This window comes from Bufo bufo, chromosome 9 (genome assembly GCF_905171765.1).
Source record: "Bufo bufo chromosome 9, aBufBuf1.1, whole genome shotgun sequence".
Taxonomy (NCBI): domain Eukaryota; kingdom Metazoa; phylum Chordata; class Amphibia; order Anura; family Bufonidae; genus Bufo; species Bufo bufo.
In genome coordinates this window covers 42,480,971-42,494,880 of record NC_053397.1, presented here as the reverse complement: position 1 = coordinate 42,494,880, position 13,910 = coordinate 42,480,971, and the positions used below count along the sequence as shown (strand labels likewise).

Below are 13,910 nucleotides of genomic sequence, written 5' to 3'. Positions count from 1 at the left end.
AGGCTACTACTAAGGGTACTAAGTGGCTCCCCTGGTCTTCACCCTTTAACCCCTATACTAGATCTGGACTCCACTGCAGGGGATCTACCAGACCGCTACCTGTTGGATTAGACTCAGTCTGTAGACTGCTGAGCTACAATGGCCAACAGAGACTGGTGCAAGGCACAGGGGGATCAGGCAAAACCGCAGTCAGGGACAGGCCGAGGTACGGCAGGCAGAGTTTATGCAAAACTTAAGGGTTAAGGCCGGCAGCTCTTGGTCAATACAGAGATCTGGTCAGAAAGTGAAGTGTTAAATCCAGAAATCAGGTAAAAGTCAGTACATGGACAGACAAACAAGCTAAAGTTGTGGCTGTTCCCAACATATGGAGTGGAGCGGTGTTGGGCATGGACCCCTACCGTGATACAAGCTTATTATTATTTTTTTATTCCTGTTTGACCACATTTGATAATTACTCTACCTGCACTGTATCAGGCGAGTCCTGGCACTTCTGAGTGTGCCACGACCTACCTCAACCGGACGCATAATAAAAAATAACCTGGACTTTTAATTTACTTCTCCCTTTCTTGTTTCCTCTTTAAATCAGTGTAAGTGGTTGAGAGGTTGGTATCAGCCTGTGTAACGGAACAGCTCTGAGAGATCACAGGACTGAAGTTAGAAATACAACTACATGAAATGTCACATATTACAGACAGATTGTTCATTAGGATTAAAATAATATATTGTATTTTCTTCCTTACATGATAAGCTGACAGGCGTGGTGAACATTCTGCCTTGTGGAACGGTAAGATTAAACATTTGAAGAATTCTTGCTTATGCTTCATGTATCATTTACATTTAAATTTATTTTTTTGAATATTTATTTGACTTGAGATGTAGTTAGGCAGAGAAACAGACAGACAGAAATAAAGACATAGAGAAAGACAGATAGATAGATAAATAGATAGACACATAGACAGATAGATAGAGGCAAGGAAGGTGTTAAAACAATAAAGGAAATACACTTAAAGAGGTATTCAGGTGTGGCATGTAATCCCTTATCCACAGGCTAGCAGGTAACTTACTAGATGTGTGCATGTCCTCCCACTGGGATCCCCACCCATCACAAGAATGGGGACCCAGGGCCCTGCGGGGCCCCCCAAAATGAACGGAGAGACAGGTTGGGCATGCACACTCTTGTCTATGGAAGTTCTGGAAATAGTGGCGCGCTTTAGGTCCCCACTGATCTCATAGTTATCCCCTATGCTGTGGAGAGAGGATCACTTGCCACAATTGAATACCCTTTTAATGATTCAACCCCCCTCTGCTCCAGCGCCACTGCTCCGATCTTCCTGGCTGGGTGTTGTATATACATGACTGCAGAGGTAATGTGTCCTTATACCGCACATGACTGCTGCAGCCAATCACTGGCCTCAGCAATCTTATGCTGACACGTCTGCCCGGACTGCCCATCTGGCAATTCAGACAAATGCCAGATGGGTCGGTGTTCTCAGTGACCAACTCTACTGGGATGGTGCCGACCCTGACTTGGGTTTCTGTGAAGTCTTCATCTTGGGGTGGGCCTGTATGCTTTCAAATGCCAGGGCTGAATTATTGTCCCAGTGCGGCCTTGCAAACTGCAGACATTGAGGCCAGTGATTGGCTGCGGTGGTCACATACAGTATATGGGACATCATTGGTGCAGGCAAGAACATGATGTCACGGCTGCGGGAAGGACCAAAGCAACGATGGTGGAGCAGAGGGGAATCGAAATGGGGAGTACAGCTTCTATTCTGTCCCTGCGTTTTTCTTTTTTTATCTTTTTTAACTTGGAGAACTGCTTTAATGCAACACAACGCATATTAATGAATACAGTATATAAAATATTAATAAAAGAACTGCTATACAATAATATACTATATAATGTTACATGCCGTTATACAAAATTATGCACATTTTTCTGTTATTAACCTTAATGGAAATATATTTTTCTTTTTAACCAGCCATTATTGGGGAAATAGTTGGCAACTACAATGTGCGTTAGAAAAAAACGTATGTATTGAATGAAATTGTTGCTGTACATGTCAAGAAAGACACAGGTCCATCAAGTGCAACACACAATATAATCCTATAGTGTAGAAGGCAAAACCCCAGCTGACAGACAAATAGCATTAAACCACATCCAAGTCGAGGGTAGAGAGGGGGTTAATTTCAGTCTAGCCTGGTGGTCTAGGACAGTGAGTGGGTTAATGTAGGCATTTGTGGTGGTCTAGGGCAGTGAAAAGATTAATATCAGAATCCCTGGTGGTCTAGAGCAGTGACGTGGTTAATGTCAGAATCGCTGAGGTTTATTGCAGCAAAGAGATTATGTCAGGAAACCTGGAGGCTTTGGACCGTGGAGGGGGGGGGGGGAGGGTTATTGTGAAAATACCTGATGTTCTAGGACAACAAAAGGTGTTAATGTCAGTACACCGGGTGATCTAGGAGACTGAAGAAGTGGAAGTATTAATGCTGGTTACTCAGCTCTCCGGGCTCCAGTGTTATCCAGGCTGTAACTTCCCGTTTTCCTCCTTTCACAGATCATAGAGACTAGGGCAAACTGTGCAGCTGTAACAGTATGGCTGCACAGTTCTCTCTATGGTCAGGAAGAACAATTCAGGAGTGATCTGCCCAGTCACTACAAAGACAGTCAGCATATGACAAGGCCTTAAGGTTCACCTTGCCAAGGGGCCTGGTCACAATTGTGACTGCTGTGACCCCCTATAGCTATGTCACTTAACCCTTTTGGTAGTTTACTGGTTAGAGAGACCCGACCTAAGAATGTTCCATCAATAACTACCCTCTGTTTTGCATTATTGAGCCATCTGTTAGGTAGATTTCACACACATCAGTGATTGTCAGCCAAAACCAGGTATAGTCCTGAAACATGGGCACAAATCTTTCCTTTACACCTTATCTCTGTGAAGGCTTCTGGTTTTGGCTCACAATCAATGATGGAAATCACTGACCAAATACTGACCAAACACTGACTGCATAAAAGCATTCTTACTATCCTGCATCTTCTGGTAGTCTGTGTGTCTGGAAAGTAAATCTATGGCCACCATGAGGTGGGAGGCAATGTCCTTCGCACTAAGCCCATCTATACTTTTCCAAAGGGTGTTGAGGCACAAAAATGCAACATAAAGCTGGACCGTGTAAGATGATGAACATGATATTTTATTTATTTATTTTGCAGACATCATGCATGATGCAAAGAAAATCTTCGATTTCAAACCACCTTACCTAATCACCTTTCGCTTTCATAAAAAGAAAAATCTAAAAAAAAATGTCATCTTAGCCGTACTCTCCTCCCTTTACTCCTGGAATCATCTCAAATAAACTTGCAGCAAATAAACATCCTGTGCGTCTTATTTCTGATGTTTATAAAAAGCTGGGACCAAATACATGAAGGGTCTGTAGCTGGATTGGGGTCATTCAACTGCAGCCCCCTCTGCACTTTGATTGACAGGGCCAAGCAGTGCAAATGTGATCACACCCGGCCCTGTCAATCAAAGTGCAGGGGTTCTGCAGTTGCAGAGAGAGCAGAGCCTCTAGGTGTAACGACAACGCCCCCGTTGCTCCTAGAGCCTCATTTGCATGTATTAAAACATAATTTTTCTCAGCAATGCAGACACATATGAACATGGGACCAACACAGATGCCTTCAGCTGCCAAGCGCACATGTAACAGGTCAGCCAGAGTCATAGGTACAGATCTGAGGACAGATGTCCGTTAACATACAGACCCAGACCAGCAGGGGGAGCTCTATGGGTCACAAAATATAGTACACATAGGTATTTCTGCCTGCAGGTGGCGCACTTGCATTAGGCTGTTTATCTCTGGTATGTGCCTGTACATATAATATTTGGTTCTCGTATTTGATCTTCCGGTTCTTTAGAAACATTTTGGAAATGGAAGTGAAAGGAGAATAGGGACGCTCCTGTGGTTCAAACAGGTGGATCCGGCGTGCAGGGAGCCGCTTCTTGTGGTGGCTATGACAACCGGGCGGAGCGTTGTCATGGAGACCCCCAGGCGTCTGAGCAGGGACAGTCAGTGATCTGTGTGCAGGAATCTGGGTGTAATGTCCTAGGACGTGACCCGGGAGCTGTGTGCAGTCATGTCAGTGTCTGAGGGCCCTCCACTATCTGTGGGGCCCAATCTCCACAGAAGAACAGCACCAAACGGCCATATTAGCGCCGGACACACTGCCACACACCCTCAGCTGTGGCAAGCGATCTTGTGCTCTTTTACTTCTCTCTTACTTCTAGCCCTGCATACAAATACATCATTACACATTCTGAGCAGCATAAGAATAGATAAGCTTTAACAATCACCTATTGTGAATGGTGGATCATGTCTTATCTATACACAGAGGTGATATCATTACAGGCAGGATTAGAATGGCAGATAAGCAGGTAACTGCAGTAAAGTGTTCTGTACAGACCAAGGAGTGGCGCCTATAAGGCTTAGAGGTCAGGGATGCAGGATTTTATGGTTTTTCTTTAAATATAGATATTGACATGGAGAATTAAAACTAATATCATCAAAAATTCTTTAAAGGGGTTATCCCATGACATCAGTGGCGTAGCTATTAATGACTGGGCCCCACAGCAAATTTTTGAATGGGGCTCCTCTCCCCAGTAATTTTTTTGCAACCTCTTCCTTTCATGCTGCCCCCATTCCTGTGGCTAGTAAGGATCGCTCTCTCAGACCAGGCCCGACAGCTGTTCCATCCGTTTTCTATACTGTCACTGTATATAATTTCATTGTGTAATACTGTTGAGGGGGTCCTGACAAAATATTTTAGTCCTCCTCCTCCTGGATGGGCCCCTTTTGGGTCAGGGCCCCGAAGCAGCCGCTTCCCCTATAGCTACGCCCCTGCATGACATCATATGGTACATGACAATCTCTTTCTAACAAAGCTAGAACCAGCCCTGTGCCTCATAGATCCAGAGATCTCCTCAATCATTGCTCTGCTAGATCAGGTCAAGGGGAGTGTCTTTACTGCTGCAACTCAGGGGGCGTGTCTCCGCTCTCCCTATCACAGCTCAGGGGGCGTGTCTCCGCTCTCCCTATCACAGCTCAGGGGGCGTGTCTCCGCTCTCCCTATCACAGCTCAGGGGGCGTGTCTCCGCTCTCCCTATCACAGCTCAGGAGGCAGTTGAAGAATGAAACTGGGCATGTGCGGCCATCTCAGTAAGCTGGACAGAGAAGTGAAAGAAAAAAAGAGCGGGTAGCGCTATACAGATACATTTTATTGAATAACTCAGTGGCTATGTAAAATTTTTAATTACAGGCAATTACAAAAAATATTCTGATCCAGGTGCTAGTTTGAAAACTCTAGAATATTTTTTTTTTTTGTGGGAAACCGCCTTTAACCACCTCAGCCCCTATAGCTTAAACACCCTTAATGACCAGGCCACTTTTTGCACTTCTGACCTACCCTACTTTCACCGTTTATTGCTCGATCATGCAACTTACCACCCAAATGAATTTTACCTCCTTTTCTTCTCACTAATAGAGCTTTCATTTGGTGGTATTTCATTGCTGCTGACATTTTTACTTTTTTTGTTATTAATCGAAATTTAACGATTTTTTTGCAAAAAAAATGACATTTTTCACTTTCAGTTGTAAAATTTTGCAAAAAAAACGACATCCATATATAATTTTTTCTCTAAATTTATTGTTCTACATGTCTTTGATAAAAAAAAATGTTTGGGTAAAAAAAAAAAATGGTTTGGGTAAAAGTTATAGCGTTTACAAACTATGGTACAAAAATGTGAATTTCCGCTTTTTGAAGCAGCTCTGACTTTCTGAGCACTTGTCATGTTTCCTGAGGTTCTACAATGGCCAGACAGTACAAACACCCCACAAATGACCCCATTTCGGAAAGTAGACACCCTAAGGTATTCGCTGATGGGCATAGTGAGTTCATAGAACTTTTTATTTTTTGTCACAAGTTAGCGGAAAATGATGATTAAAAAAATGGTCGGGGAAATCTGAAAGGGGCTCTTTGGATTGTGGGCCCCTTTGCCCACCTAGGCTGCAAAAAAAGTGTCACACATGTGGTATTGCCGTACTCAGGAGAAGTTGGGCAATGTTTTTTGGGGTGTCATTTTACATATACCCATGCTGGGTGAGATAAATATCTCGGTCAAATGCCAACTTTGTATAAAAAAATGGGAAAAGTTGTCTTTTGCCAAGATATTTCTCTCACCCAGCATGGGTATATGTCAAAGGACACCCCAAAACACATTGCCCACCTTCTCCTGAGTACGGGGATACCAGAGGTGTGACACTTTTTTGCAGCCTAGGTGGGCAAAGGGGCCCACATTCCAAAGAGCACCTTTCGGATTTCACTGGCCATTTTTAACAGATTTTGATTTCAAACCACTTCTCACGCATTCGGCTCCTAAAATGCCAGGGCAGTATAAATACCCCACAAGTGACCCCATTTTGGAAAGAAGACACCCCAAGGTATTTCGTGATGGGCATAGTGAGTTCATGGAAGTTTTTCTTTTTTGTCACAAGTTAGTGGAATATGAGACTTTGTAAGGAAAAAAAAAAAAATCATCATTTTCCGCTAACTTGTGACAAAAAATAAAAAATTCTAGGAACTCGCCATGCCCCTCACGGAATACATTGGGGTGTCTTCTTTCCAAAATGGGGTCACTTGTGGGGTAGTTGTACTGCCCTGGCATTCTAGGGGCTCTAATGTGTGGTAAGTAGGTAAATGACCTGTGAAATCCGAAAGGTGCTCTTTGGAATGTGGGCCCCTTTGCCCACCTAGGCTGCAAAAAAGTGTCACACATGTGGTATCGCCGTATTCAGGAGAAGTTGGGCAATGTGTTTTGGGGTGTCTTTTTACATATACCCATGCTGGGTGAGATAAATATCTCGGCAAAAGACAACTTTTCCCATTTTTTATACAAAGTTGGCATTTAACCGAGATATTTATCTCACCCAGCATGGGTATATGTAAAATGACACCCCAAAACACATTGCCCAACTTCTCCTGAGTACGGCGATACCAGATGTGTGACACTTTTTTGCAGCCTAGATGCGCAAAGGGGCCCACATTCCTTTTATGAGGGCATTTTTAGACATTTGGATCCCAGACCTCTTCTCACGCTTTAGGGCCCCTAAAATGCCAGGGCAGTATAAATACCCCACATGTGACCCCATTTTGGAAAGAAGACACCCCAAGGTATTCAATCTTTCATGGACTCAATATGCCCCTCAGCGAATACCTTGGGGTGTCTTCTTTCCGAAATGGGGCCACATGTGGGGTATTTATACTGCCCTGGCATTCTAGGGGCCCTAAAGCGTGAGAAGAAGTCTGGAATATAAATGTCAAAAAAAAATTACGCATTTGGATTCCGTGAGGGGTATGGGGAGTTCATGTGAGATTTTATTTTTTGACACAAGTTAGTGGAATATGAGACTTTGTAAGAAAAAAAAAATAATTTCCGCTAACTTGGGCCAAAAAAATGTCTGAATGGAGCCTTACAGGGGGGTGATCAATGACAGGGGGGTGATCAATGACAGGGGGGTGATCAGGGAGTCTATATGGGGTGATCACCCCCCTGTCATTGATCACCCCCTATAAGGCTCCATTCAGATGTCCGTATATGTTTTGCGGATCCGATCTATGTATCCGTGGATCCGTAAAAAACATACGGACATCTGAATGCAGCCTTACAGGGGGGTGATCAGGGAGTCTATATGGGGTGATCACCCCCCTGTCATTGATCACCCCCCTGTAAGGCTCCATTCAGACGTCCGTATGTGTTTTGCGGATCCGATCCATGTATCAGTGGATCCGTAAAAATCATACGGACGTCTGAATGGAGCATTACAAGGGGGTGATCAATGACAGGGGGGTGATCAGAGAGTCTATATGGGATGATCACCCCCCTGTCATTGATCACCCCCCTATAAGGCTCCATTCAGATGTCCGTATGTGTTTTGCGGATCCGATCCATGTATCCATAAAAAAACATACGGACATCTGAATGCAGCCTTACAGGGGGGTCATCAATGACAGGGGGGTGATCAATGACAGGGGGGTGATCAGGGAGTCTATATGGGGTGATCACCCCCCTGTCATTGATCACCCCCCTATAAGGCTCCATTCAGATGTCCGTATGTGTTTTGCGGATCCGATCCATGTATCCGTGGATCCGTAAAAAACATACGGACATCTGAATGCAGCCTTACAGGGGGGTGATCAGGGAGTCTATATGGGGTGATCACCCCCCTGTCATTGATCACCCCCCTGTAAGGCTCCATTCAGACGTCCGTATATGTTTTGCGGATCCGATCCATGTATCAGTGGATCCGTAAAAATCATACGGACGTCTGAATGGAGCCTTACAATGGGGTGATCAATGACAGGGGGGTGATCAATGACAGGGGGGTGATCAGGGAGTCTATATGGGATGATCACCCCCCTATAAGGCTCCATTCAGATGTCCGTATGTGTTTTGCGGATCCGATCCATGTATCCGTAAAAAAACATACGGACATCTGAATGCAGCCTTACAGGGGGGGTCATCAATGACAGGGGGGTGATCAATGACAGGGGGGTGATCAGGGAGTCTATATGGGGTGATCACCCCCGTCATTGATCACCCCCCTGTAAGGCTCCATTCAGACGTCTGTATGTGTTTTGCGGATCCGATCCATGTATCCGTGGATCCGTAAAAAACATACGGACATCTGAATGCAGCCTTACAGGGGGGTGATCAATGACAGGGGGGTGATCAATGACAGGGAGGTGATCAGGGAGTCTATATGGGGTGATCACCCCCTGTCATTTATCACCCCCCTGTAAGGCTCCATTCAGACGTCCGTATGTCTTTTGCGGATCCGATCCATGTATCAGTGGATCCGTAAAAATTATACGGACGTCTGAATGGAGCCTTACAAGGGGGTGATCAATGACAGGGGGTGATCAGGGAGTCTATATGGGGTGATCACCCCCCTGTAAGGCTCCATTCAGACGTCTGTATGTGTTTTGCGGATCCGATCCATGTATCAGTGGATCCGTAAAAATCCTACGGACGTCTGAATGGAGCCTTACAGGGGGGTGATCAATGACAGGGGGGTGATCAATGACAGGGGGGTGATCAGGGAGTCTATATGGGGTGATCAGGGGTTAATAAGGGGTTAATAAGTGACAGGGGGGGTGAAGTGTAGTGTGGTGCTTGGTGCTACTTATTACTGAGCTACCTGTGTCCTCTGGTGGTCGATCCAAACAAAAGGGACCACCAGAGGACCAGGTAGCAGGTATATTAGACGCTGTTATCAAAACAGCGTCTAATATACCTGTTAGGGGTTAAAAAAAATCACATCTCCAGCCTGCCAGTGAACGATCGCCGCTGGCAGGCTGGAGATCCACTCGTTTACCTTCCGATCCTGTGAACGCGCGCGCCTGTGTGCGCGCGTTCACAGGAAATCTCGCGTCTCGCGAGATGACGCATATATGCGTGACTCTGCGCAGGGCTGCCGCCTCCGGAACGCGATCCTGCGTTAGGGGGTCCGGAGGCGGTTAAAGGGAACCTGTCATGAACTTTATCCTGCCTTCACTCAGAGCATCATAAAGTAGTGACAGGCATGCTGATTTCAGCGGTATGTCACTCATGAGCTAAAAGTAAGTGGTTGCCAAGAATCCCTGCCAGTTACGGAGTCGCGCTTATAGGCAGTCATGCTAGGGATGAGCGAACCCGGACAGGAATGTTCAGGTTCGTACCGAACATTATAGTGTCCAGTCACCCGAACATGGATATTGCTGCAATAGTCCATGTTTGTTGTTTGGATTTTAACCCTTTCGCTACCAGCGCCGTAAATGAACGGCGCTGGTTGCGCTGTGCAAGCATGACGTCCACTCTTGCGTGCAGCAGGCGTCATGGCCAACATGTCTCTGCTGTTTCAAATAGCAGAGACCTGCGGCTAATTACCGCAACCGTCAGTAATGCCGATTGTGGTAATTAAATGCTTTAGATACCGTGATCAAATGAGATAATGGCACCTAAATGAGCAAAAACCCGAAAGCTCGCACTTCCGGGCTTAGTACTGAAGCACTGTGCGACCAATAGGGACTTCAGTACATGCGCTGAATGCTATCAATCTCTATGAAGATATACAGAGCACTATTGCTGCAATTCTTATTTTGGCCACCAGATGGCAGGCCAGGATGAGAAATGAGCAAAATGCAAAGAAATTGTCAATTTTCCTATCCCTGATAGGTCGACATGAAAAATTTAAAAACATTATTTATAAAGGTCATTTATGAGCCTTAAAATTATGATAAAAAATAAAAAAAGTTTAAAAAATATATAAAAATAAAATAAATATAAACGTTTAAATCACCCCCTTGAGGTTTTATTTAACCCCTAAATGGCCATATTCTTTTGCATTCTGTCTTAGGCTACTTTCACACTAGCGTTCGGAGCGGATCCGTCTGATGTTTCATCAGACGGATCCGCTCCGATAATGCAGACGTTCGCATCCGTTCAGAACGGATGCGTCTGCATTAAAACTTAGAAAATTTTCTAAGTGTGAAAGTTGTCTGAGCGGATCCGTTCAGACTTTACATTGTAAGTCAATGGGGAACGGATCCGCTTGAAGATTGAGCCATATGGTGTCATCTTCAAGCGGATCCGCCCCCATTGACTTACATTGTAAGTCTGGACGGATCCGCTCGCCTCCACACGGCCAGGCGGACACCCGAACGCTGCAAGCAGCGTTCAGGTGTCCGCTCACTGAGCGGAGCGGAGGCTGAGCGCTGGCAGGCGGATGCATTCTCAGTGGATCCGCCTCCACTGAGAATGCATTGGGGCCAGACGGATGCGTTCGGGGCCGCTCGTGAGCCCCTTCAAACGGTGCGCACGAGCGGACACCCGAACGCTAGTGTGAAAGTAGCCTTAAGAATGCTATTATTTTCCGATATAACCATGTTATAACGGAAAATAAAGTGAAGTTCAGATCCCCATTGACTTAAATGGGGTTCAAGTCAAGTTTGGGCCCCGAACTTTGACCTGAAGTTCGTCCGAACCCGGCAAACCCGAACTTCCACAGGTTCGCTCATCCCTAATTACTAGCAAGTAAGCACTGTACACACAGCCCACCTGTCTATAGTGAATATATATATATATTTCAAGTGTTGCAAAAAAAGAAGAAAAAGAATTGTCGCATATTCAGGCTGCACATCCAATGATTAAAATCAATAGTTTATTGATAAACAAAAAGCCCAAAAAGTTAAAACATTGTATATAACATCATTTTGTTTGGATCAGAAAATAAGTCCAATACACATACCCACCCAAAAATTATTTTACAGTTGATATTTTTTTTCTGATTCTTTGTATTTGAATGTAGATAAATCAGATTAGGGTCAAATCTGTTACAGGTGGCAACTGCATTATTCACAAAGTAAATTCTCAATAGCATTGCATTGAGTGTGCGTTGTAGATAGCACAGTTCTATATAATCCAAATAATTCATAAATAAATGTCTGGAATGCGGAAGCAGTAGTAGGCCACAGTTCTCCCTGGCTCCCAAAAGGCACAACATTATCATTGAGGAGAAAGAGGATGATATTGTGGACTGGATGGCTCTCTCCTCGTCTCAGTCACAACAGGATGACGTGCCTTCTGAGTCTAACACCGTGCCTAGGAGCCAGGGGTTACAGTGGTCCTCCTGCTCCTCCTCCTTTCAGCCCCAGAGCAGCAGTGGCGGGCTCTCTGTCTTCACTGCCTCCTCCTAGTGGGGCCACTTTTTTCCCCCTAAGAATTGCTGAAGCGTGCAAGGGCTAAGGCAAGCTGGGAGGTACAGCAGCACTGCCTTGTGCAAGCTCTGCAAGGAGAAAATTTGCATGAGCAAAAAGACATAAACATAGGCACCACATCTCTATGGAACCAAGTGAAGCGGCGTCACTACATCCCGTGGGCAAATCAAGGTGGCCACCAGCTACCGCAAGGAGACTTTGCAGCTTCTCTCGGTCTCCCTTGCGCCAGCCAGGCCACATCCTTGGACAGTACTAGGTCTTTCACATTGTCATCATCACTTTGTGTTTCTCCAGCTCAGATCTCTACTTCTCCTACTCTGCTCCATCATCAGGCATCGATAATGGAATACATGGCAAAGAAACAAGTTTACGCAGTTTTCTGATGCAGGACAGTATATGTCACAGAAACACACAGAATATGGACACTATTTTAGGCCCAGATTATTGGAATCTGCGGTACAGACATTGTTTTCTGATGTAGTTTATATTTATATTTTTCACTATATCTGGCCCTGACAACCACAAAATGTATTGAAGCGCAGATCACACAATTCACGGATTGCACCGTTAACAGCAAAAATGTGGATAGATTGTGGGGAAAAAATTTGTGTTTTCTGTATTTTAATTTCTTCTCTATATCTGGCCCTTTGTGGTGTACGAGTGGCTGAAGTGCATACAAAGTTTCCTGTGGTCTTCTGATGCTGCTGCCACCTCCACACTATGTCACTTTGGTAATGAAGCAAATAGTGCCCCTGACACTAATAGTGTAAACATAACGTCCCCCAAAAATAATTGTGGTAAGCTGATACTGTGCCAAGGTGCCGCCACAGTAATAGTGCTCCAAAAAGATCCACCAATAGGAATAATTCTCTGCTAGAGCACACATGGTAGTAATAGTGCTCCTACAGTGCCCCCAACATGTCTCAACTGTGCCCCAGAAGTAATAATGCTCCCATAGTCCCCATACTAGTAATCATGTCCCCCATAGACCCCCAGTAGTAATGAAGCCCATCATAATGCCCCCCAAAAGTAATAATTCTCCTTATAATGTGCCAGTGCAAAAAATACCCCCTTTTAATGCCCCCAGTTGAGCTAATGTCCCCATAGTGCCCCCATAATGTGCCAGTATAAAATACCACTATATAATGCCCCCAGTAAATGCCCCCATAGTGCTCCTCTCCCCTTCTTCCTAGTGCCCTCCATAATTTACCAATATAAAATGCCCCATATATAGTGCCCCAGTAGATGCCCTCACTGTCGCCCATAATTTGCAAGTATAAAATACCCCTTCTTAGTGCCCCCCGTAGATAAGCCCCTAGTAATTCTCTCTCCACTTCCCCATAGTACCCACCATAATGTGCCCCAGTATAAAATGCCCCTATACAGAGCCCCCCATATAAAATATCCCTTCTTTGTGGCCTCAGTAGAAGCCCCCATAGTGTTCCTCTCCCCCCTTCCCCCATATATAATACCCCTTCTTTGTGGCTTCAGTAGATGCCCCCAATAATGTGCTAATAAGAAGTGCCCCCATAGATGCCCCCCAATCATGTTACAGTAACAAGTGCCCCCATAGAAGTCCCCCAATCATGTGCCAGTAACAGGTGCACCCATAGATGCCCCCTAATCATGTGCCAGTAACAGGTGCACCCATAGATGCCCCCCAATCATGTGCCAGTAGTAGTACCATATAAAAAAAAATAAACACTTATACTTACCTCCATCAGGCTGGCAGCTAAGCGATGCAGGCCTCTTCCGGCCTGTGTCCCGCGCTGTACGGCTCAGGCGGTGCGATGGCGTCATTGCTCCGCCTGCACCGGCCTCTGATAGGCTGCATTAAACAAAATGGTTGAACAGCACTCCTCTTTGGAGATAGGCGGTGCTCAGTGGTAAAGGGTGCTAACAGTAATGATAGAAACCAGGGCACTCGGAAGAAACTTTTTGTAGTAAGTTCTTATTTATTTCATTATTTGAATCCATCTGCATAGTTAATTACTGGCCAACGTTTGGGTCCCACATGGACCTTGTTCACGGCCTAGTACAAATATAGACAAAGGAAACACACTATGAACAGCTGGGTACATGATTATAGAAAACAATAGAA

At 45.1% G+C, this 13,910-nt stretch overlaps 1 protein-coding gene across 2 annotated transcripts in view; it reads left to right on the top strand.

Moving 5' to 3' along the window:
* Nucleotides 1-3,351, top strand: part of LOC120978577 — an 875,253-nt gene extending 871,902 nt beyond the window's left edge. For both annotated transcript variants that reach the window (XM_040406808.1, XM_040406807.1), the window contains 3 exons: nucleotides 749-784; nucleotides 1,983-2,031; nucleotides 3,215-3,351. In XM_040406808.1, the coding sequence (XP_040262742.1) occupies nucleotides 749-784; nucleotides 1,983-2,000 (54 nt within the window). In that variant the 3' untranslated portion in view covers nucleotides 2,001-2,031; nucleotides 3,215-3,351. The remainder of the gene's footprint in view (nucleotides 1-748; nucleotides 785-1,982; nucleotides 2,032-3,214) is intronic.
* The last annotated feature ends 10,559 nt before the right edge of the window (nucleotides 3,352-13,910 follow it).